At 42.2% G+C, this 27,422-nt stretch overlaps 4 protein-coding genes across 4 annotated transcripts; 2 read left to right on the top strand and 2 right to left on the bottom strand.

Annotated features, from left to right (window-relative positions):
* Positions 1–374: 374 nt before the first annotated feature.
* zwilch (zwilch kinetochore protein) lies at positions 375–4,792 on the bottom strand (the record flags this gene model as incomplete). The annotated part of the gene is made up of 18 exons (XM_079224047.1): positions 375–648; positions 760–875; positions 1,278–1,373; positions 1,471–1,607; positions 1,685–1,713; positions 1,846–2,002; positions 2,099–2,178; positions 2,275–2,371; positions 2,450–2,502; positions 2,597–2,690; positions 2,791–2,862; positions 3,010–3,165; positions 3,238–3,317; positions 3,448–3,638; positions 3,765–3,910; positions 4,320–4,412; positions 4,514–4,556; positions 4,743–4,792. The coding sequence occupies 18 exons, from the start codon at positions 4,790–4,792 to the stop codon at positions 560–562; spliced, it is 1,779 nt and encodes a 592-aa protein (XP_079080173.1). The 3' UTR covers positions 375–559.
* A 559-nt stretch (positions 4,793–5,351) lies between these two features.
* Positions 5,352–9,943, top strand: LOC306740900 (large ribosomal subunit protein uL4B-like). The gene is made up of 10 exons (XM_079223143.1): positions 5,352–5,408; positions 6,084–6,255; positions 6,392–6,498; positions 6,736–6,874; positions 7,167–7,291; positions 7,463–7,592; positions 8,962–9,118; positions 9,314–9,397; positions 9,575–9,695; positions 9,784–9,943. Exons 1-10 carry the CDS (start codon positions 5,406–5,408, stop codon positions 9,883–9,885), a joined length of 1,140 nt encoding a protein of 379 aa, XP_079079269.1. The 5' UTR covers positions 5,352–5,405; the 3' UTR covers positions 9,886–9,943.
* Positions 9,944–10,487: 544 nt separating this feature from the next.
* On the top strand, positions 10,488–17,652 carry LOC306741628 (uncharacterized protein). Its single transcript, XM_079223941.1, has 13 exons — positions 10,488–10,531; positions 10,874–10,957; positions 11,137–11,199; positions 11,380–11,442; positions 11,622–11,684; positions 11,864–11,926; positions 12,107–12,182; positions 16,248–16,326; positions 16,507–16,582; positions 16,765–16,838; positions 17,020–17,095; positions 17,274–17,344; positions 17,525–17,652. The coding sequence occupies exons 2-7, from the start codon at positions 10,881–10,883 to the stop codon at positions 12,150–12,152; spliced, it is 375 nt and encodes a 124-aa protein (XP_079080067.1). The 5' UTR covers positions 10,488–10,531; positions 10,874–10,880; the 3' UTR covers positions 12,153–12,182; positions 16,248–16,326; positions 16,507–16,582; positions 16,765–16,838; positions 17,020–17,095; positions 17,274–17,344; positions 17,525–17,652.
* Positions 17,653–18,057: 405 nt separating this feature from the next.
* map2k1 (mitogen-activated protein kinase kinase 1) lies at positions 18,058–27,189 on the bottom strand. Its single transcript, XM_079223942.1, has 11 exons — positions 27,083–27,189; positions 20,811–21,021; positions 20,243–20,389; positions 19,967–20,044; positions 19,745–19,796; positions 19,387–19,511; positions 18,840–19,047; positions 18,588–18,649; positions 18,441–18,499; positions 18,289–18,334; positions 18,058–18,198 (listed from the first exon to the last, which is right to left on the bottom strand). The coding sequence occupies exons 1-11, from the start codon at positions 27,163–27,165 to the stop codon at positions 18,085–18,087; spliced, it is 1,185 nt and encodes a 394-aa protein (XP_079080068.1). The 5' UTR covers positions 27,166–27,189; the 3' UTR covers positions 18,058–18,084.
* Between the last annotated feature and the right edge of the window lie 233 nt (positions 27,190–27,422).

Raw genomic sequence — 27,422 nt, 5'->3', positions numbered from 1 at the left:
TTTCTTTCATGGATAATGCGTGAACATAAATAAATTATTTGAACTGAATTTAAAAGAGAATAAGTAGCTTTATTAATCTGATGTGTATACCATGTTGTAAGAAACATTGGTTTAGCCTTTTATAATACATTTAGTACCAGAGACTCAAACAGTGTGGATATCCCTGCAACATGTTGGATTTTCTTTTTACAATATTGCTGTGGAATATTACCATTGCAAACAGCCCTTGTGATCTATTCTACTTTGTGTTTTGAGTTGTTTAGCAAAAACACTTTTCAAGTTCTTTCAACTGTTATATCGAACCTTAAACAAATCAGCAAATGTGATAATAAAGATGCATTTAGAAACCCATGGCAGTGTGACAGAACTGACTGAAAGTGCTTTATTCAAAACATTTGACAAAATTACAGTCTATTAACAGAAACATACACTTTGTGATGTAATATATGGTGATTTGGCTAGTTCTTCTGGCATTTTAAAACATTTTAATTGCTGATGAGAATATCAAAAAAATGACAAGAAACACCTCCTTTGTTGTAAAGTGGAGCTCTGTGTAAATTCAGGCAAAGTTGACGAGGCTACAGCACGCCATGGTGGAGAAGAAGGCAGAATTCTCACTGTCCCCATTCACGGTTTCATTTGGGTAATCTAAAGACAGAACAGTTGAAGAAGAACATTTTTATCTTTACTTCACCGGGATAATAACCTCTTGTAAGTATATGGGGTGTACTGTATGTTGGAGTGGTGCATTCAGGTCACCTGTTTCAAAGATGACATGATCAACCAGTGGTCTGTCACTGAGCTGTACGGATGTCCTGACCTCACGAGAACCGTGGCCGCTGGACACCTCGGCCCCCCAAAGTACTGGCTGCTCTCTGTGGAACACACAAACATGAGGGATGAGATAACAGCCTCTGTTAAAACTTCACCGTTGGCACTTCGGTGTTCAAAACATACACAGAATACAGTGGGTTTGAATCACAGACACACATGACCACATAAGGAGAACTGTGTGGAAGCAAATGTGTTCGTCAAAATACGAAGCACAACAAACCCTCTGAATACAGTTGACTTGCTTCCGTCAAAAAAAGGCAAAGTACAAGCTGCTCACACTGCCCTTCTCCTACCTTTCGTTTCACTTTGTTGACACTTTTGTGGGTGAAACAAATGACTATTTTATGTTAAAATATTAATGTAAAGACAAACATATCACTGTTGTTTACCATTTTCTTTAGATTTAATGAATCAGTTAGTGTGCAACGGGTTGTATTCCTTACTTCTGGTAGAAATGGCCGATCAGTGCGGGTTTGATTTGCAGTTTGAATTCATGCTCCTCATCATATGGGTGTGCTTTGTAGTGCTGCAAACATGACCTAAGAGGAAATTAAATTGTGTACTTTAATGTCATCTTTGGGAAAGAACACTTTTGCACTCTTCTACATGATTGGAAAAAAAGGCAAATTAATTTACTGTGTGAGAAGGAAGAGCCGGTCGTAGGGCAAACCTAGGAAAGTACTGCAGGTCACTATTATTTCCAGCAGATGGTGCAGCTTTCTGAGTCGGATCACTTGCTCCTGCAGATCAACCTCTGTGCTCAAGTAATAGCACTATGGAGTAAAATATTTAAACTTAGAATATGTTCTTAACAGTCATTACAAAATAGTTGTCAGTAAAACAGTCTTACCAAGTGGTTAAGAGTGGTCAATTCCTCACCTGAGGAAAAAAAAGAAAAGCAAATAGAATATTAAAGCAAAGTTTGTGCTTAAAATATTACTGTGAAACTTTGAATCACATGTAAAGGACATAGAGTTACACAGAGCTTCAAAGTGATATTTAGGAGGTTACCGATGAGGTAGTTGATGTAATCCTTTCTCATCTTGTCCAGACCCATCTCCAGCAGCATTTGGACAGGGGTGACGCCTGTGAGAGACACATGGTCAATCTGCTGGTGGTAAGACTGCAGAATGAGCTTGCTGAGGGAGCTGCTGCTGTCTCTGTGAATCTAGCGGAACAGAGACAAAACAAAAAACGTACACAAAACAACCCAAAAATCTTTTGTCAGCAATAAACAGTTTTAAGGAGCTGCATCATTTATTACCCAGGGTTTGATGTCACCGTATCTTAGAGCTTCTGTGACCAATTTCAGGCAGTCTCCAATGTCTTGACATGAAGTCACACCTGTAACAAAAAACAAAATGGAGGAAAATGGTTAATTACTGTCTGTTTGTAATACAAAATCAAGTGAATCCTTCCTTAATAGATGGCCTGACTCACTCTTTCTCATCCGAACCCACAGCTGCTCCACAAAATCCAAATCTCCTCGTTCCAAGAAAGAGTTGAAAATTTCCGTCTCAGTTTTCAGCTTTGTGGTCTTTAAGAAAAGATGATTTTATTTTACATTTATTCTGAAATGAATTAATTTGTGAAAAAGCCCTTTATTCTATCATACATCAGCTTTTTTGGCAGCCTTGTCCTGTAGTGTCTTTGCAGTATCCTGAAGCTCTGAAACAAAAATTAAAAAAAGCTAAATAATAGTCTTAACTAACTGCTAGAATGAAATCATAACAAATGTGCATCGACTTAAGAAAGCAGATACCTTCAAGGAAGGCCTTGGTCAGATCTACAGCTGACATGCTTTCCAAAGGCTCCAACCATTCAGTCTCACCAGTTCTCAAACCATCAGCAAGAGTCTGAAATAACAAGAATCGGATACATTTAGATGTCTATTTGTGTATTAATGCTTACAGTCATCATTACAGTCATCATGTTAGATTACTATGGGACACAAACCTGAAGAAACTCGAGCTCCCTGTAGATCTCATACATTGGACTCCTCATGTCCCCGCTGGCAACTTTGATATTCTGCACATGATAAACAAGCCAAAGTAAACACAATTTACCACTTTATTCTGTATTTTAAATAGTATTACACAATTATATATATATATATAAAGTAAGTATTTACGGGTGAAAAAAGGTGTGTTTAGAATGTGAATTACTAGTTCTTACCAGTGTTGCTAACGAGGACAGGGGTGGGGTCTCAAGGATACTCTCCACATGGCTCCATTTGAAATCCACTGTCACACTACTCTGTGACTCAATTATGGTGTGTTCCACAACAGTGGAGCCAAACAAAATGAACCTAGCACTGCCTTTGATTGCCATCTAGAAGCATTGACGGATGTAAGTGAATACACATTAATTCCCACAGACTTATAAGAAAGGATGCACACTCACCGAGGATGGGTGGTGCCTTTTCTTGTGCTCTTGTTTGAGCTCGTCTAAGGTTATGAGCGATCCTTTGTCCACAGTTGAGCCTAACACAATTTAAGTTGGAATAAAAGGAATGCCAGAAACATCAAAATCCCACAGGAGTTAAATTAAAGAAATATTCGCTATACTGATAATATTTATAAGGATGTATTATGGAAAGCCTTTGGGCAATACCTTTGCAGGTAACAGAGTATAATTTGACACCAGACACTCTATTTCCCATGCTGACCGTTTCAGCTCCAAACCAGGTGGTTCCAGCTGGATCAGACATGTCACATCGCACCCACAGAGGGTGCAATGCAGGGTTGTTGTCCACAGATGACACATTAGTATTTTGAGATAATGTGTACCAAGACAGAAACTGCCTATAAAAAAAAGGAAGAAAAAAATGCATTTAGATTGTTATCAACAGTGTATTGGTTATACTGGTTATGTAATCCTACAAGCACTTGCTTCATTTGATTGACGTGTTAAATGTCTTAGTTGATCACCTTGCTTTCATGATTGTGAGCGGCTGTGGTCCCAATTCTGCCTGGAGAATATTGGCATCAGCATTATCATCAGCATCATCATCGCTGTCAGCGCAGTTTGGTGTTTCAGTCATTGGTTGGTCATCAGGTTCATTTATTTTTGGAACCTTGAAAAATCAAGAAAAAAAAACACGGTCCAATAGTGAACGTTAGAGAGGTGTTTTAATACAATTGTATGAGAGAGAAAAGGGTACCTGCAGGTAGTTATATCCTTTGCTTTTACAATGGTGTATGGTTGTAATACACAATTCTGACAATTTAACAGAAGTCCAAGACTAGGGAAGGGATTCCTTTTCAGCCATGAAACTGAATGTGCGCCATTCCAAACCAATATCAGCATGTCAAAAGAATCCTAAATAACTGGTGATGTAGCAGAAGACCCAGGCAACTAGAAATCATAGACTTTTTAAATGCAAGACAATGTCCATGTGTTTAAAAATATATTACACAATAATATGTGTGTAGAGCTTACAAACACTGACTACATTCAATGAGTCACAACAATACTTCACTCACAGCTTTTTCACAGATGAAGACTGGCTGGTTCCCACAGTACATATTCAGCACAGGGATTCTGTCTCCATTCATCTTTAACATTTGGATGTCCTCCTAAAACCAATCAGAGACAGAAACACCATTATTCATTACGGTGTAACACATGTATGTACACCATATTACAACGGATGTTACTTAAACTAAAATGTAATTACCTCATATGTACATGGATCGTTGTTTTCCTCATCTTGAAGAGACCTTCAATCAAACGACACATAACACACACAAATTTACGTCACCTCGGCAAAATAAGTATTTAGTAGCAATCAAAGCAATAGAATAATTCACATGTAGAGTTAAGCTAAAGGCGGACGGCTCATCCACTGCACAGCGTCCATTTGACTTTATCTAAAGCTACACAGAAAGTAAAATAAGTCAACTCACCGAAGAATATTATAAAACTCCTTCGCTCTGGATATCACCTTTGAACCCATTACACAATTGTACAACAGATCACCTGTTACAGAGTGAAGTACATGGATCAAATACAAAAGATGTTAACAGAGTTAAACGGACTGCTAGGCTGCTACTGTTGATATTTTGACTGTCGCGCGCTAACTCGGGCGGTGACGTCATAAGGTCGCAGGTCACGATTTTTTTTCAGGGTTATGCGTGTATATATCAGAAAGTAATGCATTAAGTCAGCAAATGGTTTATATAATCTCATACACTGTAACACGTTTTATAATCAAATAATATTTCATGAAATAAAATGTTACTAAGAAAAATAGTTCGGTCTTTACGTTCATGCTCCGCCAACATGGCGTAAAGAAATAGTCCCATTTGAAGCAACTGACTTTAATACATTTTGTTTGGAGAATTTGATTGAAAATGCGAATGCAAATGTTTGATATAATCTTAGACATTTTTTAATCAACGTTTCTTCGTGGTAAGAAAAATAATGGTGAAAGTTAACAGTCGGCGGAAGTGATATTCGTCGAGGCGGAGGCATAAAGCATTTAGGGTAACGTACCTACTTCCTTTTCACTGTGGCCGCCATTCCGTGAGCAGTGTGGTTCCCGGCGAGCCGAAAAATATTTTCCGAAAATGGTGAGAAAACGCACCCGGACTGTTATTGCCATGCTATATAATACGTAGGGTGTATTTGGTGATTTTTACATATCACATAAACCTTTGTTCGTTGATTGTGCGATGCTTGAACTAAGATTATGAGAACAGAAGTGTGGACACTTCCGTCTAACGAAGCTAACACGAGGAGCCATTTTGGACGTGTAGCGTTCAACCCAGTTACACGTGTAGCTGTCGCCTCAGTAGTAGACCAGTAACACGTGTGGCCTTTTTACAGGTCATCTAATGGTATATTTTTCTCGTAAGCATCACATTTCAATACTATTAAAGGCGCTAATGCCACCTATGATTAGACAACGCTACGTTTTATACTGGCTTGCTAATTTAGTCGCGTTAGCTTAAAGAAGCTAAGCTAAAATCCAACGCGGCATATTTCCCCCTGCAGTTTGTCTAAATAAGTAATGTTAATGAGTTGTACACTGTTGATATTGGCAGTCAAGTACACCGAGTTATATCTAACTGGTTTTGAAGTTGGTTTATAGTTTAACGGCCTCGACGTACAGGCGGTTCGGTGGCTTGTCCTAAGCACTATATATATATATATATATAAGAATGATTGACATTAAAGGGTATTCATTAGTCTCAAATCCAGCTTAACATATTTACTTGCATTTCAATGTTTGTTTTGCATCTTAGGCCTGTGCCCGACCACTGATCTCGGTTTATTCCGAGAAAGGAGAAACTTCTGGCAAGAATGTCGTCATGCCGGCTGTGTTCAAGGCTCCAATTCGCCCCGATGTTGTGAATTTTGTGCACACCAACATGCGCAAAAACAATCGCCAGCCTTATGCAGTCAGTGAACTGGCAGGTGAGTGTATATGTCCAAGTGGACAAAGATTGGCCATCATAGTTAATACAGGATTCTAAGATGACAACAGAGGACATGCATTCACAAATGTGATGTATTTGGTTTGTAACTTAGATATATATTTGTTTTATTACAGGCCACCAGACCAGTGCAGAGTCTTGGGGTACAGGAAGAGCTGTAGCCCGTATCCCCCGTGTGAGAGGTGGTGGTACTCACCGCTCTGGCCAGGGTGCTTTTGGAAATGTATCCTTGTGACTAAAATTGAAAAGCTTTCCATTTTCTCCTTTTTTTTAAAATGTGAAAACTAGAACTTGCAATGATGGTGTAATTTGCGACTTACTCTGTGACCAGTGACGGTTTGCCTACTGTCATATGCTGGCTCAGATGGCTGACGAACATTGAGTCTGAGCAGGTATTACTTAATTCACCACTTATGGAATTTTATTCAGTAGTTTTTAAACCTCCTTGACTTTGGACTAGATGTGTCGTGGAGGTCGTATGTTCGCCCCCACCAAAACCTGGCGTCGCTGGCACCGCAGAATCAATACAACCCAGAAGCGTTATGCCATCTGCTCTGCCGTGGCTGCCTCTGCAATTCCGGCACTTGTGATGTCCAAAGGTAAGCAATTGTTGAGAATCTGAAGTATACATACAAAAATGTACATAATAACTTTCTATAATTAAATATTCATAGGTACATATTGCCGTGATTACTATTTTGAAAGTAGAGTTTAATATTTGTCTTGCCATGATGGTGTAATTTGCGTCTGAGCCTGTGAACAGTGACGGTAGCCTGCCGTCTTTAAGCTGTCATAAGGTATTGATGTGTCTTGAGTTCTGAGCAAGCTCTGGTGACTCTAGTCTGTGACACATTGAGAAGAAAATGGTTGACACGATTATCTTTCTGTTAGGACACCGCATCGAGGAAATCCCTGAGGTCCCGTTGGTGGTTGAAGACAAAGTTGAGGGCTACAAGAAAACCAAGGAGGCAGTGCTCCTCCTGAAGAAGCTGAAAGCCTGGAATGACATCAAGAAGGTAATCTACATTTGGTCACTTTTTTTCTGTTGGCATGACTTGGAACCCCAATAGGGAAAACACCATTTTAAAAATCCTTTTTCTTTCTTTTTACATTGTCCCCTCAATTTTGGGAGCTGTGTTCGTTTTTTTAAATGGCTTATAGTAATGATATAATCTTTCTATTCTCAGGTCTACGCCTCTCAGCGCATGCGTGCTGGTAAGGGTAAGATGAGGAATCGCAGACGGATCCAACGCAGAGGACCATGCATCATCTACAACCAAGACTCCGGTGTCACCAAGGCCTTCAGAAATATCCCAGGTGTGTTATTTGTTACATTTCAATAATTCATTACTGTTGGGTAAGTGGGTATAAGAGCTCTGAAAATGTAATGGCTAAAAACAATGTATAGTTCATATTCAATGTTTGCTTGTAAACTTAAATGGCATGGCTAGAAATGCTGTACTACCATTGTTTAGTCCTGAATGATTTGTTATCAAAGATTTGAAGTAAACTTTTGAACAACTATTGGAAAAACCAGCAACAAGATAATTAAATCTTAAATATAGCAAACTATTTGCTTGAACAGATGGATGCTGTCACTCGATTTACATTAGAGATGTGGTTCAAATTGGTACAGAAATATAAATTAGAAGAACTCAGGCTTCTATGATGGATAGCCTATGATAGACATTTTATTCCAGGTACTCTCGATCAGAGGTTTAAACTATGGATTCCGTATGGAATAACAGCATTATGCACAGTAATTAAAGATGATTAAAGAAGTTGTGAGTTTCCAGGAGCTGAAAGACAAATACTCACTAAATATCCAAGACCACTTCAGATATCTACAATTAAGGGACTTTTTTTGACAGAAATAAAAAATGGGATATTAGAACCATAATAGGCGCCTTCAACTCAAAGAAATATAGAAACGTATCAAATGTATATCAAAATCTGATGGAAAAATTAGGAAATGTAACATTTTATGTAAAACTGAAATGGGAACAGGAACTTGGTGTGACTATTACAGAGGATGAATGGTCGAATATTTGAAAGATACAACATTCCTCAACATCTGCGCGAACTTGGAGAGAACACGGTTGGAAAAATATAATTAGATTATTTATTACCCTCCAAATTAGAAACAAATGTCTGTCTATTGATCAACCATGCTGGAGGAAATGTGGGGCAGTAAATGTAAACCACTCCCATGTAATTTGGCTATGTCTGGAAATTGTACAGTTCTGGGGAAAGGTCCATATGGTTACAGTCAAAATTCTGTGCTATGACACACCTACGTCCTGTATGTTCCTATAATTTGGTAATATCAGCACAAACACTGTGTTAAAGGAAGGCATATCTGCTGAAAATTCTGCTAGCAGCTAGTGAAAAGGCTATTACAAAGAGATGGCACACAATAGAACCACCGTCACAAGATGGATGGTTGAAATATGAGATGGAACTGTTAACCCACAGAATAAGAGCTCGAGAGGACCAATGTCGTGACAAGTGGGGGGAAAAATGGACCATGTTTACACGTCAACAATAGAGAACAAGATGAGGATTTGTCATGTTTTTGAGAGGACCGAGCAAACGGGCCCTTTTTTGTCGTAGTAGTTTGTTTTTCTGTGCTGCAGTGAAGTGTTAAAAGATAATTAAATCTGAATGATTGTGCTATGTTTTAAAGGCATCACTCTGCAGAACGTAAACAAACTGAACCTCCTGAGGCTTGCCCCTGGTGGTCACGTTGGACGCTTCTGCATCTGGACCGAGAGTGCTTTCCGCAAGCTGGATGAGCTGTACGGCACCTGGCGTAAACCTTCTACCCTGAAGTCCGGTTACAAGTGAGTGTTTAAGAAACTCACTGTTACACAAGTAAAGCATGTCTATCACATCAGGGATGAGCTTCCACTTTAGTCCGTGTTTTTGAAACTGTGATATTTAAAGAAGTTCTGCGTTTGAGCATCAAAAGACTTGTCAATTGACTGTTTCCATAATTTTCAACATTAATTCAATTCGTAATGCCTTGTTTATTTCAGCCTGCCCATGCACAAGATGACCAATACAGACCTGAGCAGGATTCTGAAGAGTGAGGAGATCCAGAAGGCTCTTCGTGCACCAACGTAAGCACTGCGGTCTTTTAACTTGAACATTTATTTTTGTTATGATGATTTTCCACTTTGTTCGTGTTTCTGAATCCTGATGTTATTGAAGTCCTGAGCAACCCACTAAATGTATGACGAATTTGTAGTTAAGCAGAAGTTGCTCATTTTAAGACTGGGTTATTTTTATCATTACAGCAAGAATATCAACCGCAGAGTATTGAAGAAGAATCCTCTGAAGAACTTGAGGATAATGCTCAAACTGAACCCTTACGCCAAGACCGCAAGACGTCATGCCATCCTCAAGCATGACCCTGCGGTAAGAACTAAAACAAATTCAAGCTTAAAGCAGAACTAGTAGCCATACATTGTTAATTCCTTTGACATCTTGCTTGTTTGCTCCATAGATCAAGGCCAAGATGCTGAAACCCAAGAAGAAGCCTGGGAAGAAGGGAGCACTTGCCAAACCCAAACCCAAGGCCGAGGCCAAACCCAAGGCCGAGGCATAAATCTCTGTAATTGTTGACAAGAGTTCAGTGATTTAATAAATCATTTGTTTCAAATATACGAGTCAGACCTGTAATTGCAAATTTTGACTCGCATGAGCATTTATTTCACAGAAGCTAACAAAGACTTAAATCGGTTGGCGCTAAAGCACAAGGCAAAGAGGAATATCAAGCACACAGGTTGAGCAGCATTGTCTTGACTCAATTATTTGATCATTAGAAAAAGATGGCTTTTCAGACAGGCCTGCAATGTAGACAAACTACTTGTTCCATACATACAACCTTTCACTTGGCATGTAGGTTTGTATACTTAATGTATAACTTTTGATTACATAACTTTTAAACTCATTTAGTGATCAGTATTCAAATATATTTTACCCATAACAACCCATTCATCCGAGGACCTTCGGCTGTGGGATTTGTTGTAAACACAATGGGCCTCGCATAGCTGTAAAGTGGGTGTCACCGGTTGACCGATTCCATTGATACTGCAAAGTCGACCAGCTCTTCTCAGTTCGATAACCGCGTGAACCTAAAGAAGAAAGGTGCATGGTGGGAAAAAAACTTTAGTGCTGGTAAAGGTAAGATGGGGAGTTTCCGGCAGGACAAACTACAACCAACGTCTCCAAAGTCTTCTGCAATTTCTCAGGTGACTTATTTGTTCAAATGTAAAAGTAATCACTGTTGTGTAAATTATATCAGAACATTATATTAATAGTCCTTTATACCAATAATAGGTTTTCATATGCACTAGGTATGAACATCTTAAATGACATTGATGGGCAGTAAAACTATCCTTTAACCTCAAAATCTTAATCAGTGGATCTCAGTTTTAAACTAACTTTTGAAAAGTAACTTGATGTTTTAACCTGCAAGTTTATTCACTGTCCTGTCATGAAATCCTGACTGCAAAACAAACAACCTCCTGAGGCTTGCCCCTGGTGGTCACGTCGTAATGCTAATTCAATTCGTAATGCCTTGTTTATTGCAGCCTGCCCATGCACAAGATGACCAACACAGACCTGAGCAGGATTCTGAAGAGTGATGAGATCCAGAAGGCTCTTCGTACACCAACGTAAGCGCTGCCGTCATTTCATTTGTTGAACATTTATTTTTGCTATGATGATTTTCCACTTGGTCTGTGTTCCTGAATCCTGATGTTATTGAAGTCCTGAGCAACCCATTAAGTGTATGACAAATTTGTAGTTAAGCAGAAGATCATAATTTTAAGACTGGTTTATTTTATCATAACAGCAAGAAGATCAGCCGCAGGATTCTGAAGAGTGATGAGATCCAGAAGGCTCTTCGTACACCAACGTAAGCACTGCGGTCTTTGAAAACTTGTTGAACATTTATTTTTGCTATGATGATGTTCCACTTGGTCTGTGTTCCTGAATCCTGATGTTATTGAAGTCCTGAGCAACACTTAAAGCTTTTGACAAATTTATATTAAGCAGAAATTCATAATCTTAAGACTGGGTTATTTTATCATCACAGCAAGAAGATCAGCCGCAGAATACTGAAGAGTGATGAGATCCAGAAGGCTCTTCGTACAGCAACGTAAGCGCTGCCGTCATTTCATTTGTTGAACATTTATTTTTGCTATGATGATTTTCCACTTGGTCTGTGTTCCTGAATCCTGATGTTATTGAAGTCCTGAGCAACCCATTAAGTGTATGACAAATTTGTAGTTAAGCAGAAGATCATAATTTTAAGACTGGTTTATTTTATCATGACAGCAAGAAGATCAGCCGCAGGATTCTGAAGAGTGATGAGATCCAGAAGGCTCTTCGTACACCAACGTAAGTGCTGCCGTCATTTCATTTGTTGAACATTTATTTTTGCTATGATGATTTTCCACTTGGTCTGTGTTCCTGAATCCTGATGTTATTGAAGTCCTGAGCAACCCATTAAGTGTATGACAAATTTGTAGTTAAGCAGAAGATCATAATTTTAAGACTGGGTTATTTTATCATAACAGCAAGAAGATCAGCCGCAGGATTCTGAAGAGTGATGAGATCCAGAAGGCTCTTCGTACACCAATGTAAGCGCTGCGGTCTTTGAAAACTTGTTGAACATTTATTTTTGCTATGATGATGTTCCACTTGGTCTGTGTTCCTGAATCCTGATGTTATTGAAGTCCTGAGCAACACTTAAAGCTTTTGACAAATTTATATTAAGCAGAAATTCATAATCTTAAGACTGGGTTATTTTATCATCACAGCAAGAAGATCAGCCGCAGAATACTGAAGCAGGATTCTGAAGAGTGAGGAGGTCCAGAAGGCTCTTCGTACACCAACGTAAGCGCTGCCGTCATTTAATTTCTTGAAGATTTATTTTTGTTATGATGATTTTCCACTTGGTTCGTGTTTCTGAATCCTGATGTTATTGAAGTCCTGAGCTACCGTTAAATGTATGATGCATTTGTAGTTAAGCAGAAGGTCATAATTTTAAGACTGGGTTATTTCATCATCACAGCAAGAAGATCAGCCGCAGAGTACTGAAGCGGAATCCTCTGAACTTGAGGGTAATGCTCAAACTGAACCTTACGCTAAGAAGGAAAAACGTCATGCCATCATCCTCAAACATGACTAGGGATGGGTATCGTTTGAGTTTTTTCCGATACCGGTGCTAAACCGATACTTTTAAAACAATACAGGGGCCTGAACCGATACTTTTTTATTGCCAAGGCAATTTTTTTTCTTCAAATTGAACAATATTATTAACTGTTTAAAGTATACTATAGATATAAATACATACAAAACACGCTTCAAACTACAGCTTCAAATATTTTAACTTCAAACTATCCATCCATCCATTATCAGCCGCTTATCCGGGGTCGGGTCGCGGTGGCAGCAGGTTCAGCAGGCCGACCCAGGCTTCCCTCTCACCCGCAACACTTTCCAGCTCATTCTGGGGGATCCCGAGGCGTTCCAAGGCCAGCCGGGAGATATAATCCCTCCAGCGTGTCCTCGGTCTTCCCCGGGGTCTCCTACCAGTTGGACGTGCCTGGAAAACCTCTAATGGGAGGCGTCCAGGAGGCATCCTGACTAGATGCCCGAACCACCTCAGCTGACTCCTTTCGACACGAAGGAGTAGCGACTCGACTCCAAGCTCCCTCCTGATGTCCGAGCTCCTTACCCTATCTCTAAGGGTGAGCCCGGCCACCCTGCGGAGGAAGCTCATTTCGGCCGCTTGTATTCGAGATCTCGTTCTTTCGGTCACGACCCATAGTTCGTGACCATAGGTGAGGGTTGGAACAGAGACCGACCAGTAAATGGAGAGCTTCGCCTTCCGGCTCAGCTCCCTCTTCACCAGGACGGACCGGTACAGCGCCTGTTTTATTGCTGCAGCCGCACCGATCCGTCTGTCGATCTCCCGCTCCACCTTACCCTCACTCGTGAACAAGACCCCGAGATACTTGAACTCCTTCGCTTGGGGTAGGCAGTTTGTCCCCACCTGGAGGGAGCAATCCACCGGTTTCCGGCAGAGCACCATGGCCTCAGATTTGGAGGCGCTAACTCTCATCCCTGCCGCTTCACACTCGGCTGCAAAACGCCCCAGTGAATGCTGGAGGTCACAGTCCGAGGAGGCAAACAGAACCACATCATCCGCGAACAGCAGAGAGGCGATCCCGAGACTCCCGAACCGGATCCTCTCCGCCCCCTGGCTGCGCCTAGATATCCTGTCCATGAAGGTCACGAACAGGACCGGTGATAAAGGGCAGCCCTGGCGGAGGCCAACACCCACCGAGGTACCCGGTCGAAAGCCTTCTCCAAGTCCACAAAGCACATGTAGACTGGTTGGGCAAACTCCCAGGACCCCTCCAGTAGTCTTGCAAGGGTAAAGAGCTGGTCCACTGTTCCACGACCGGGACGGAATCCGCACTGCTCGTCTTGAATCTGAGGTTCGACAAGCGGTCGGAGCCTCCTTTCCAGCACCCTGGCATAAGCTTTTCCCGGGAGGCTGAGCAGTGTGATGCCACGATAGTTTGAGCACACTCTCCGGTCCCCCTTCTTGAAGATGGGAACCACCACCCCGGTCTGCCAGTCCATGGGCACTGTTCCCGACCCCCATGCGACACTGAAAAGGCGTGTCAACCAAGACAGCCCAACAATGTCCAGCGCTTTCAGCATCTCAGGGCGGATCTCATCCACCCCTGGCGCCTTACCACCAAGGAGCTTTTTGACTACCTTAGCGACCTCTGCCAGGGATATGGGAGAAACCACCCCAAAGACTTCCGGCGCTGCCCCCTCTCCGGGGGACATGTTGGCCGGGTTTAGGAGTTCCTCAAAGTGCTCTTTCCACCGCCCGACGATGTCCCCAGTCTGGGTCAGCAGTTTCCCCCCCCCCTGCTGAGAACAGCCTGGGGTAGGCCCTGCTTTCCCTTCCTGAGCCGTCGGATGGTTTGCCAGAACTTCCTTGAGGCCAACCGAAAGTCCTTCTCCATGGCCTCCCCGAACTCCTCCCATGCCCGAGTTTTAGCATCCGCGACCATCGCAGCTGCAGCCCTTCTGGCCTGCCGGTACCCGTCAGCTGCTTCAGGAGACCCCTGGGCCAGCCAGGCCCGAAAGGCCTCCTTCATTTTGACGGCTTCCCTCACCCCCGGTGTCCACCACCGGGTTCTCGGGTTGCCGCCACGACAGGCACCGATGACCTTCCGGCCACAGCTCCGAGCAGCCGCGTCCACAATAGAGGCCTTGAACATGGTCCACTCGGGTTCCATGTCCCCAGCCTCCCTCGGGATTTGTGAGAAGTTCTTCCGGAGGTGGGAGTTGAAGACCTCCCGGACAGGATCCTCCGCCAGACGTTCCCAGTTCACCCTCACTACACGTTTGGGCTTTCCAGGTCTTTCTAGCCGACTCCCCCGCCATCTGATCCAACTCACCACCAGGTGGTGATCAGTTGACAGCTCTGCTCCTTTCTTCACCCGAGTGTCCAAGACATACGGCCGCAGATCAGATGATACGACTACAAAGTCTATCATTGATCTCCGGCCTAAGGTGTTCTGGTACCAGGTACACTTATGAGCCACCTTATGCTCGAACATGGTGTTCGTTATGGACAAACTGTGGCTAGCACAGAAGTCCAACAACAAAACACCATTCGGGTTCAGATCGGGCAAGCCGTTCCTCCCAATCACGCCCCGCCAGGTTTCTCTGTCATTGCCCACGTGAGCGTTGAAGTCTCCCAGGAGAACTATGGAGTCGGCAGGCGGCGCCCTTTCCAGGACCCCTCCCACCGACTCCAAGAAGGCCGGATACGCCGAACTGCTGTTCGGTGCATAAGCACAAACAACAGTCAGAGCTTTACTCCCTGCAACCCGTAGGCGCAGGGAGGCGACCCTCTCGTTCTCCGGGGAAAACTCCGACGTAGCGGCGCTCAGCCGGGGGCTCGTGAGTATCCCCACTCCCGCCCGGCGCCTCTCACCCTGGGCAACTCCAGAAAAGGACAAAGTCCAACCCTTCCCCAGGAGCTTGGTTCCAGAGCCCATGCTGTGCGTGGAGGTGAGCCCAACTATATCTAGCTGGTACCGCTCCACCAGCTCCGGCTTTTTCCCCGCTAGCGAGGTGACGTTCCACGTCCCTAGAGCTAGTCTATGCTGCCGGCGATTGGCTCGCCCAGGTCTCCTGCCTGGCCCGCCGCCCGGTCTGCATAGCACCCGACCCCGATAATTCTCCCCGCGGGTGGTGGGTCCACGGGGTGACTGCTACTCCATGTTGTTTCTTCGGGCTGAGCCCGACCGGGCCCCATGGGCGAAAGCCCGGCCACCAGACGCTCGCCGACGAGCTCCCCTCCTGGGTCTGGCTCCGGGAGGGTGCCCCGGTTTCCCTTGTCCGGGCGAGGTACTACAAAAGGAGGAACTATAAAAATATATATTTAAAAAAAAGAACACGCGTTCAAAAGCTCGTGTTCGTGTCTGCAGCGATCTCTGTGTGTGTGTGTGTGTGTGTGTGTGTGTGTGTGTGTGTGTGTGTGTGAGCGCATTTATTTTTGCTATGATGATGTTCCACTTGGTCTGTGTTCCTGAATCCTGATGTTAGGAATAAACGATTTTAAATGCCTTTTTTTCACATAGTCCAGTCAATTTGGGAGGAATCCTGTGCGCAAATTTTACTTGAGTAAAGATGAAAGCGCTAAATAATATGGCTGAGTAAAGCACGACTGGAAGAGATGCTTAGCATCCGTTATCTGATTCACATGTATATATCTGCATTTAGTAGAAAGATCTTTGACTGAACTTGTTTCTTTCAGGGATATTAACTGATAACATCTCAGACTGTGATATCAAAAGACTTGTCAATTGATTATTTCCATCATTTTCAACATGATGAATTAAATCCGTAATGCTGTGTTTATTTCAGCCTGCCCATGCACAAGATGACCAACACAGACCTGGATTCTGAAGAGTGAGGAGATCCAGAAGGCTCTTCGTGCAGCAACGTAAGCACTGCGGTCTTTCAACACTGGTTGAACATTTATTTTTGCTATGATGATGTTCCACTTGGTCTGTGTTCCTGAATCCTGATGTTATTGAAGTCCTGAGCAACACTTAAAGCTTTTGACAAATTTATATTAAGCAGAAATTCATAATCTTAAGACTGGGTTATTTTATCATCACAGCAAGAAGATCAGCCGCAGAATACTGAAGCAGGATTCTGAAGAGTGAGGAGATCCAGAAGGCTCTTCGTGCAGCAACGTAAGTACTGCGGTCTTTCAACACTGGTTGAACATTTATTTTTGCTATGATGATGTTCCACTTGGTCTGTGTTCCTGAATCCTGATGTTATTGAAGTCCTGAGCAACCCATTAAGTGTATGACAAATTTGTAGTTAAGCAGAAGATCATAATTTTAAGACTGGGTTATTTTGATCATCACAGCAAGAAGATCAGCCGCAGAGTACTGAAGCAGGATTCTGAAGATTGGAGATCCAGAAGGTTCTTCGTACACCAATGTAAGCGCTGCGGTCTTTGAAAACTTGTTGAACATTTATTTTTGCTATGATGATGTTCCACTTGGTCTGTGTTCCTGAATCCTGATGTCATTGAAGTCCTGAGCAACACTTAAAGCTTTTGACAAATTTATATTAAAGCAGAAATTCATAATCTTAAGACTGGGTTATTTTATCATCACAGCAAGAAGATCAGCCGCAGAATACTGAAGCAGGATTCTGAAGAGTGATGAGGTCCAGAAGGCTCTTCGTACACCAACGTAAGCGCTGCCGTCATTTCATTTGTTGAACATTTATTTTTGTTATGATGATTTTCCACTTGGTTCGTGTTTCTGAATCCTGATGTTATTGAAGTCCTGAGCTACAGTTAAATGTATGATGCATTTGTAGTTAAGCAGAAGGTCATAATTTTAAGACTGGGTTATTTCATCATCACAGCAAGATCAGCTGCAGAATACTGAAGCAGGATTCTGAAGATTGGAGATCCAGAAGGCTCTTCGTACACCAATGTAAGCACTGCGGTCTTTGAAAACTTGTTGAGCATTTATTTTTGCTATGATGATGTTCCACTTGGTCTGTGTTCCTGAATCCTGATGTTATTGAAGTCCTGAGCTACAGTTAAATGTATGACGCGTTTGTAGTTAAGCAGAAATTCATATTTTTAAGACTAGGTTATTTTATCATTACAGCAAGAAGATCAGCCGCAGATTACAACCCTTATACCAAGACGGAAAAGCGTCATGCCATCCTCCTAAAGCATGACCCTACAGGAAATAAATTCAAGCTGGAAGCAAAACCGGAGAAGTCAGCACCTGCCAAACCCAAGGCATAAATCTCTATACTTGTCGACAAGAGTTCAGTGATTTTAATAAATCATTCTTTTCAAATATATGATTCACAAGACAATTTATTTCACATAAGCTAACAAAGCCTTAAATCTGTTGGCGCTAAAGGACACAAGGCAAAGAGGAATATCAAGCACACAGGTAGGTTGAGCAGCATTTGTCATGATAAAAGTATTTGAGCATTAGAAAAAGATGGCTTTTCAGGCAGGCCTGCAATGTAGGCCAAAGACTTGTTCAATACATAATTTCACTTGGCATGTAGGTTTGTACACTGAATATACAACTATTGATTGCACAACTTTTAAACTAATTTAGTGATCAGTATAAACGGATATATTTGACCCATAACAACCCATTCATCAGAGGATCTTGGGATGTGGGATTTGTTGTAAATACAATGGCCCTCACATTGCTGTACTGTGGGTGGGTGTCACCGGCTGATTGAGTCCAATGGTACTGCACAACCAGCCTGCAAAGTCCACCTGCTCTGCTTCAGACAGCTTGATGAAAGAATGTACCTGAAGGAAAAAAGGTGCTTAAGGTGGCTACAAAGGTTGTTTTTTTTTAACATGTAGGGAATGGGCATACTGCTAAGTTTGAACACTCACCATCAACTGTTTCAGGTCCGCCCTCTCTGAAGGATTCTTGATCAAACTGCAATGGAGACGGTGTAATGCATTTTAAAACCACTAGGTGGCAGAAAGTCTGCCAGGCAAACATGGATAATCCAATGGTGTTCGAATGTATTTCTCCTACATACCATTTGTTCACAAAGTCTTGAAATTCAGAGCCGAATATTCCAGGCAGCTTGGGTGGAGGCTGTCGGCACAGAATGGCACGGTTTCACAATGTACACCATTAAACTGGTATGCTCATGTCAGGATGTGGATATATAATAGGCACTCACCTCATTCACTATGTAATCAAGCAGCTCAAATATAGCCATCGGTGGTCTGTCAGGTCCGTATGCTGGTGGGAATAAAAACTAATTTCAGCTGCTTTAATAATTCACCGCGTCCTCATCACTCAATGTCACCAATGGATGTCACTTCATGCTGTCCTTGTTTTATTCGTCAACTATTTCAACAGACCCTTTGAAATCTTTTGAAAAGGCCATTCTGCAGAATCACAAGACAAACCAGTGTCATGTCAGACTTACAGCTGCCTGGTCGCCCGGGGGGCTGCGGCTTTGGGGAGGACTCGCTGCAAGCTGCCTCCCCTTCTACTGGGAAGCCAAAAATCTGTTCCAGTTCCTTGGCGTCAGGCGGTGGGATGGGGAAGCGTCCAATTGCCATTTCAACCAGGGACAGTCCCATACTCCAGACGTCCGACTGAACAGAGTAATGGGTTCCCTGTAAACGCTCTGGCTGCACAACACACATGTAATTATATCACTACTGCAACCATGTGGGGATTGTATCATTAGAAAGCATCGCAAAAGACAACAGGCAAACGCAGAAAGAAAAGAAAAAAGCCTCACAAACTGAGTGGTTTTTGATATTTGTTTCATGTTCCAGTGCAGTGTAAGCCCAACTATAAACAGTCAATGCTGAAAAGGTATTCGGCCCACGTGACTAGTGTATAGCTAGTCGTCATAGAAATTGGAATCAGGTTTTGGACTAGTAGCCAACCACATTAAATCTGACACTTCGTAAATGCTAATGTATGAATGATGGCTGAAGGAAAGTGCGTCCATTTTAACTCACCGACATGTAGGAGCGGGTTCCCACAAAGGAGTTGGCCATGGAGTCGATGAGCTGTCCGCTCACTCCAAAGTCGCACAGCTTGATTTCACCGCGGGAATTCACAAGGATGTTAGAAGGCTTGACATCTGACAGAGGGACATGCAGTATATTTAGGAGGACATAGTGGGCAAATATTCAACACGGAACAGCACAAAAGAACAGACTGTTGCAAAGGCCGAGTGCATAACATTTAATTGCATCATTCATATGTACAACACAAAGATCTAGTCTATGCATCTTGAATATGGACTTCAATAAAGCTCACCGTCTTCATTAATAAACCCGTATTATAACATCTTTTATTAAATGACATAATGACCTCTGTGCATGATCTTGTGTTTCTCCCTCAGGTAGGCAAGCCCTTTAATGACCTGGAATGACAAATATTGCTTATCAGTGAAGTATAATTTCAGATTGTATAAAGGACACAATGTATTAGCGCAGTGATGAACAGAGTTTTATATCCCAAAACAAAACCAATATAGCTGTCGTGTGACGACCAGAGCACGAAACTGGCAGTCGAGGTGTTGGAGCTACCCACAGCGATGCTGACTTTGCCAAGGATCTGCTCTGGGATCTTGCCGGCCTTCTTCAGGGACTGGTCCAGGGAGCCTCCGTCCTACAGCCGGCAGGGAAGGGAAATACGAAGAGCAACTACTGAAAGGACTCTTTGAAATTCAAAAATATCATTTAAACAAAAATGAGTTTCTTTCAATATTAATGACATGGAAGGAAAAACAGCCCCGTCTACAAAGCAGCACTCAAAGTGAATGCTGTATAAACACAGTGGGAGCCAGAACTTATTAAAGATGAGTACCATATGCTCCATGCAGATGCTGATTTCTCCGTCGCTGTAGAAAGCTCCGTAGAAGCCCACGATGTAGGGGGAGTTACACTCGTGCAGCACCTGCAGCTCCCTAATGATCTGGTTCCTAATGGCAGGTTTGATCTCCAGATGGATTAGCTGGAACGCAGCAGACATCAGGTTGTATTCATGTTCTCATATCACATGGAACATAAATAATAGGAGATCTTTACAGAACATCATATCCTACATATGTTATAATAAAAAAAGGATCACGACATTATTTATTTTTTGATCTGGCTGCATGTTTCATTTGTTTTTTTTATCTTGTGTGATATTATAGAGTGGACGCTGTAACAGACTCGTCGCATTAATCCACATTTCCTGTTCATTAAATACTGGAAAATGAGAGACAAAGTTGACTCCACACTCCAAACATTGATGATTCCTGTAAAAAAGTATTTCTTGTTTGACATACTGAAGAAGAGAACTATGTTTATTATATATAATGTATGTAATTCCAATGGCTTTCTGAAAGCTTAAGGCCGACCTACGCCAAGCCTTCAGGGCCACAGCTCACCTTCCTCGCCATGATCAGACCAGAGGGACGGTGGGAGACCTTGAAGACGACTCCTCCGTTGCCGGCACCCAGCTCACAGATCTTCTCAAAGTCATCGTCCTTCAGCTCTCCCACCTTCTGCTTCTGTGTCAGAAAGGCCTCCAGGCGTTTCCGCTGCTGCTCATCCAACTCGAGCTCTTCTAGTTTCTTCTGCAGCGCCTCCAAATTTGTTCTTAGAAATAAGATGGAGAGAAAGATGAGTAATTCCAATGAACAATTACAATTAACCAGCAGAAAGACACAAAGGGTCACAGGGTGTGTTTCAGTGTTTCTTCCCAGATGAAGCTCAGAGATCCTCCGAGCGCTGCATGGCGGCTCTCTCCTGGCGCTGTTGTCATGGCAATGCATTTCCTTGAGAAATCAATTGTGGAGCAAACTCTTCTGAGATGCTTCTCTTTGACCTCTTCTTCACTCCTACGCCACGGTCTCAAAACACTGCAGTGCTGCCACGCAAAGCCAGCCAAAGCCTTCTTTATTATCTTTAACGGGAGGTGATGTAAAGACCAGTGAGTTGTATTGGTAAAAAAAAAAGTGTAGATGTGTGTTCATGTCTACAAGGCACACATTTGTATTTGTTATACCATGTAAAAGGCCTTGAGTACCGTGTAAAGCGCCATACAAATATAATGTATTATTATAATTATTTTTGAGTAAACAAAACATGCAAGGACAGTCTGTGGTGGAATTTATTTGTAACTCCCATTCACAACCTTCGGATGAGATGTTTGAAATAAAGAGAACCCCCAAACAACCTTTACTTCAGAGTATTTATTCCTGCACAAGAAGGAACAAGTCTGCAGAACGAAAAACGTGCAGCAGAGATTGGCTTTTGGGGCTCAGTTATACGCCCTTCCTTCTAAGGGTCTGGGTAGCACCCGAGCATGTAAGGGAGGGAAAGGTACACCAGAGGTTATGGTTTACCTCCTTGTTTTTTGACGACACATCTGTGGAGCGCTATGTACTCCTCTGAACATGCTTAGCGCGTCTCAGCAGGAAACTTGCTCAACCGCTTGTGTGCCGGGTAACTTAAGGCGGCTTCCTCGAGGTCCTGCACCGGGTTTACGCAAGTGCAAAGAAAAGGTGTTTATTGCCAGCATAAGCACAGCATAACTATACAACATACAACATGTTATATGATATTCAAACCTGCAACAATGATGTACAAGCTACTGTAAAATGTCTCATCTTTAGCTTTTAACAAAAGCTGAATCTTTAGTTGAAGTGCTAATCTTTCATGTTTGCATGCTTATCTGATGATAATAAGATGGTTTTCTTTATGCTCAGTGGTAATTCTGCTTTTTTTTTTATATCTATGAACGTAATCACGACTTTGTAGAGAGCAGTTATAGTGGGGAAGTACGCCCTTCTCTCTGCTGCTCCACTACACAGCAAAGAGAGGGTTTAAGTGGTTTTATTTTTGACGGTAGGCCTGCATATCCATGGAGACCAAGTGCTGAGGTTGAGTTGGTTGTGGGAAGCGTGGGCGCTTTGTCGACAAAAGCTGAAGGTGGAGGAGGCTGGAGATACTGAGAAGAGGAGCAGCCTGCCACAATAGTATGTGTGAGGGACCACACACACACACACACACACACACACACACACACACACACACACACACACACACACACACACACACACACACACACACACACACACACACACACACACACCAGCTATACTCTGCCCCCACCTCCCTGGACGAAGTGAGCACGATGCTGGCCCTTTGTGCTCCATCCACACAATGTGCAAGGACACCTAGTGAAGCTTAAATGCAAAAGACACAATATTTCCACAGCTAGTTACAAAGCGCCGGAAAGAAGATGGCATCTTTGTTTTGCAGTGTGGCTTCGATGACATTAGTTATTCGACTGAAATAAATCAAACCAGATCCATTTAAGAGGCGGCAACTGTGAGGCCTCCCTTTAAGACGGCTGTGAATCTGCTGCTTTCCCACCAAACCTATGACATGGTTCACAGTGGACTGAAAGAGGTTCAAGGGAAATAGGTCATCATAACATCCTTGCTTTTTTAATACAGAGGACTTTGATTGTAGCTTTTCCAACACGGACTTTCATTAGTTAAACTCAGGGGAAATGCATATAAAAAGCATAGTTTAATGTTTCACAAGGAAGGCATGATTGCATTTTCAAAAGATTGAATTCTGCAAGAAAAATTAATAGTGTTTAAAGTGAAGGGAAATTAATGCTTTTGCAACCAAGCGTGCATTTCTCCAGAATGATAGGCAACAGCGCGGGTCACATTTGTACTTCCTGATAGATTATGTCATTCATTTAATATCACTGCAACAGGAAATAAACTGGGACAAATTTGGAATGTTTACTTTTACAAAAGCAATTCCTTTGTGGTAAAACAAGATATAGTAAGTGGTATCCAACCAATGAAGGATCAGCATCTCAAACTATGGTTGGCTATAGCAGTATGGGTTAATCATTCATTTTATTTTTGCACATTCAGTTCTCTAAACACAACAAGCCGATGCAAAAGAATGAACCGCAACACCTTTCTGAATAATAAAGCTATAAAAGATGCAGGCATATTCTGTAAGTTTGGTGATAGTAGGATCAAATCTAGGATTTTAGCAAATGGCAAATTGCCTGCAGAGGTCTATCCAGAACAGGTTGTATTTTATTTGTTCTCAGATCTCCTCTGATAATATTACATGCTTGGCTGGCATTATGTGGGCCACTCAGTACACTACTCCCATGGCTGCCAGCCATTTCACGCTGAGAGAGCATTTTGCAGGCTGTAATGGCAATTCCTTTCCATCCGAGTGGAATGGTCTGGTTTCAATGAGAGGCTCATCGATTGCATTAGGCTCTTCTGCACCCAACATGCAACACCTTGTGCTGCTATATTAGCAGCAGATCCTCCCGCGTGCTTGTCCAAAATCCAAATAATGTGCTAATTTATGTATCCGTTCTGATCATTTTGTTCCCTTATTCTAGTCTAAACAACGGCTGCGTTTTCTATAGTTTAAGCAACAGTATTGGTATTGTATTATGAGACTGGATGCCATCTGGGATCTAACATCCTTTTCCAGTACATTTTTTACAGAACACGTCTCAGTAGAAACATCACAAGTGCAAATGTTTAAATTAATGTGGCTTGATTTCCATTTAGCTGTTTCACTGGTATTGTGCACGCAGCCTGAATCATTGTCACGGCTTCCTGGGACACTTACAGAACAGAACAGTGCATCTATAATAATGAACGTAACACCTGTGCTTATGACAAATCTAAATGTCTGCTGTGAAAAAGGACTTTCGGGTGGAGCTACGCTGAGAATCAAATGAGGTCATTAAACTTAAGGTACCAATAAGAAGAACAAAGCGTGTAAGCTGAGAAGAGACGCGATCAGCTGAAATACAAAGCACCTGTAGAACTTAACCAAGGCTGTGTAATCGTTTGCCACATGGTCACCTAGTAATAATTCAGCGACACTGTTTTAATGCAATTTTTCGGGATTAACAGAATACTTAAAGAATAACAGACTAAGTCCTGAAAGGCTGTGCACACCATTGGACAGCTAAAGCCTATACTTTGTTGATTTAGTTGCCATTAAAAGTCTAGCTCCCAGACAAAGATACCCCCTAGTTTGACATTGCAAGAACCCACATGGGCCTCTTCCTCCCATCTCCAAGCCCCAAACATACACACCCATCCTATTATGCCACATGTGGAGCGGAGAAGCCCGGCTCTTTAAATGTAGTCCTCCCCTTCACTGGTCTGTAAATGTTTGGCAAAGCGCAGCCCGCCACAAATAAATAACCCTTGAATCTTTTGGTTCATTGAAGCCCCTAAAAGGTGAACATTTGAAAATAGTACACTTTGATTGGAAATATATTTGTCCTGTTTGACATTTACACTTTTGTTAGTATCTATGCATACAACTTCCCCATCATACAGAAAGTTCAGATGACCATTGTTTGTACACTATATTTGGTTCCTGTGGCATCTGACATACAACATACAGTTTCATCATTATTTAAATAAAATGTAACTTCCTTTTTAATGTGGGTGTAGAGGAGTTTGGTTTTATTCAGTGTTATGTAACAAAATGTGTCCAGATTGTGAGGGACAACTGTGAGCCTGCAGACCCGTCATCTACCATCACTGGCCTGGAAAGAGATTTGTTTTCCCTCAGAGCCTCAGACAGCTGAGCGTGGGGACGCAGATAAAACGGTCTTTCCATGGAAAAGTGGTGCAGCATGGTTTTCTGTCAGCAGTGTGTCAGTGTAACAGCCACAGTGCACAATATAGCAACGCTGTGAGTTCCCTCAACAGCAGAAACTTCCAAATATGTGATTCAGAGTTCCTGATTATTGCTTCATCACAACATGCTGCTCCTCGCCTGTTACAGCTCCAGCCAAACATCATGTCATGTAAAAACAAAGCCAAGGCACAACTCCTCCTGTGATGGGTCTCACTTCTTCAATCTGAGAATTTGCCGCTTTTTTTTTGTCTTTAACAATAATGACCTGCATATCTTTGTGTTTTGGTCGGTCAGTCAATATAAAAGCAATTTGAAGACATTACCAAGCTTTACAAATACCCCCCCCCTTTCTCCGTTTCCTAATGTTTTCGTTTGGCCTACGCAATGTAAATATTCCACCTCGACATCACATCAGAAAACCAGCCATCACGAGGGATGACACGTCACGCAACTTGTTGCTGGACTGCTTTTCTCTGTGAACAGAGAACCAGAGCAAAGAGTCACAACAGTTTATTTTCTCCATTACTGTGTTTATGTCTAGTGGTGGTGGGAACAGGCCTCCGCAAAACTTCCTCAGCACACATAAATACTATTCTACACGATGCCTCCCTGCAAAGGTCAATCTCTGACTAATCTGTTGCCCACACAAGGTGGACTGCCCATCCATAACCCCATGAGGAGATGACCTGAGAGCTGCACACCATCAACCTTTTTTCATGGCACACAGGTGATACTAATTTCACTAGCGATGACTCAATTCCATCAAATGTCATGCCAGCGGCACGCAGAACCGAGCTCACCTCGATGGAATGCAGTCATAAAGTTAATAAACTGTGCTTTTCCTGCTATGACATGCCGAAAGGTCTTCTATGGCTATGGTTATGTATGTATTAAAACATGTGGAAGGAACATTGTAAATAACATTTCTCTTTTCTTTTTTTTACAATCAACACTTGAAATGATGCAGGCACTTGCAAATGACACGGTAGTACAAAATGTAAACCATACTTTGGTGTTTCATTTTTACCTCTTTACTTTAGATTTCATTAAACATGTTTTTTTGTCTTTTTACAAAAATGTACCAAAACACTGGCGAAGAGGAAGATCTTGGGTAGATAATGTATGTATTTTCACTGCTGAGAAGCACTGTAACGTGATTTAGTCATGAAAGCATGTAAAACAATTATTTCTTCATTAGACATTTTTGGAATGTTTTAGCAGTTGCATTATTTAAACCGATACATGGAACGATTAGTTGATCAACCAAAAGAGTTTGATCAACCACAAACGTGTCAGCATTGAGTGACAGAAAATTAATCTGCAAATATTATGATAGGTGATTATTTAGGTGCGAGTCATTTGTTAAGCAAAAATGCTTTGTGCTTTGGACAATTAGTCTGACTATGAATGCTGTTGCAAGATGCCAACTTAAGCTAGAGTTTTTTTTAATTATTATTATTTAATTACATTGGAAATGATTTATTGATGAAAATTATCATTAGTTTCATCTCCACTGCTAATTAGACATAATATATATTTGAACATTTCCCTATTTGGAAACTTCGAATCAATTATCTTAATATATAAATCAATACCAATGAAAGTGTATACCTCAGTGCGTGGGCACGCGTGGGCGCGCGTGGGCGCGCGCGGGCGCGCACGCACACACGCACGCGCGCACGCACACACGCACGCGCGCACGCACACACGCACGCACGCACACCTGTGCCTCATATTAGACAGAAGACAACATCTTACACACACTGTAATTGAGTTATTCAGTTATTCGGATGTTACAGTTGTCACGAGCCTTTATAGCATATATTCATATATATATATATATATATATATATATATATATATATATATATATATATATATATATATATATATATATATTGAATGTGAATCTGACATAAACGATCGATCAGAGAGCTCTTATCAATATCCCCACATTCACCAGTCTGAACATCAGAAGTAGATGAATATTGACACTCACTCTGTGGCTCCGGTGCCGTTGATAGTGTTTCCATCGGGGATCGGGTTGAGTTGGATCGGCTCCGGCTTCCTTCTCTTCTGCATGTTAGAGACAACAAGAAGCAAGCTGGTGTGGAGACACGAGCTGCAGCAGGATGAATGGAAACCCCGGAGAAAAAGAGCTCTGGTATCAACAGGACGCAGTCGGGTTACTCGACAGAGACGAACAGAATAAGACACACAGCTGTGCAGCCATGAGCTGGAGGGGCTGATGCTCTTGTTAATGGGTGGATGTGAAGGATCCGGGAGATGCAACGTCACAAAAATATTTACATTCGTCTTCCGGACAGCATGGCTGTGCT

Source organism: Taurulus bubalis (assembly GCF_910589615.1).
Source record: "Taurulus bubalis genome assembly, chromosome: 9".
In the NCBI taxonomy this organism is placed as follows: Eukaryota; Metazoa; Chordata; class Actinopteri; order Perciformes; family Cottidae; genus Taurulus; species Taurulus bubalis.
The sequence above is the reverse complement of the archived record's forward strand: the minus strand, read 5'-3'. Positions and strand labels throughout refer to the sequence as shown.

What these genes read in the sequence shown, in the direction of transcription:
- map2k1 (XM_079223942.1), bottom strand. Translation starts at nt 27,165, where the DNA reads ATGCAGAAGAGAAGGAAGCCGGAGCCGATCCAACTCAACCCGATCCCC. An exon ending in ACACAAGATCATGCACAGAG is followed by an intron (nt 19,512 to 19,744) that starts GTCATTATGTCA and finishes TCCCTCTGTCAG; the next exon opens with ATGTCAAGCCTTCTAACATC. An exon ending in CCCCGGGCGACCAGGCAGCT is followed by an intron (nt 18,650 to 18,839) that starts GTAAGTCTGACA and finishes TATTCCCACCAG; the next exon opens with CATACGGACCTGACAGACCA.
- LOC306740900 (XM_079223143.1), top strand. An exon ending in GGCACTTGTGATGTCCAAAG is followed by an intron (nt 6,875 to 7,166) that starts GTAAGCAATTGT and finishes TCTTTCTGTTAG; the next exon opens with GACACCGCATCGAGGAAATC. An exon ending in GGCCTTCAGAAATATCCCAG is followed by an intron (nt 7,593 to 8,961) that starts GTGTGTTATTTG and finishes TATGTTTTAAAG; the next exon opens with GCATCACTCTGCAGAACGTA.
- LOC306741628 (XM_079223941.1), top strand. Translation starts at nt 10,881, where the DNA reads ATGCACAAGATGACCAACACAGACCTGAGCAGGATTCTGAAGAGTGAT. An exon ending in AAGGCTCTTCGTACACCAAC is followed by an intron (nt 11,685 to 11,863) that starts GTAAGTGCTGCC and finishes TTATCATAACAG; the next exon opens with CAAGAAGATCAGCCGCAGGA. An exon ending in AAGGCTCTTCGTACACCAAT is followed by an intron (nt 11,927 to 12,106) that starts GTAAGCGCTGCG and finishes TTATCATCACAG; the next exon opens with CAAGAAGATCAGCCGCAGAA.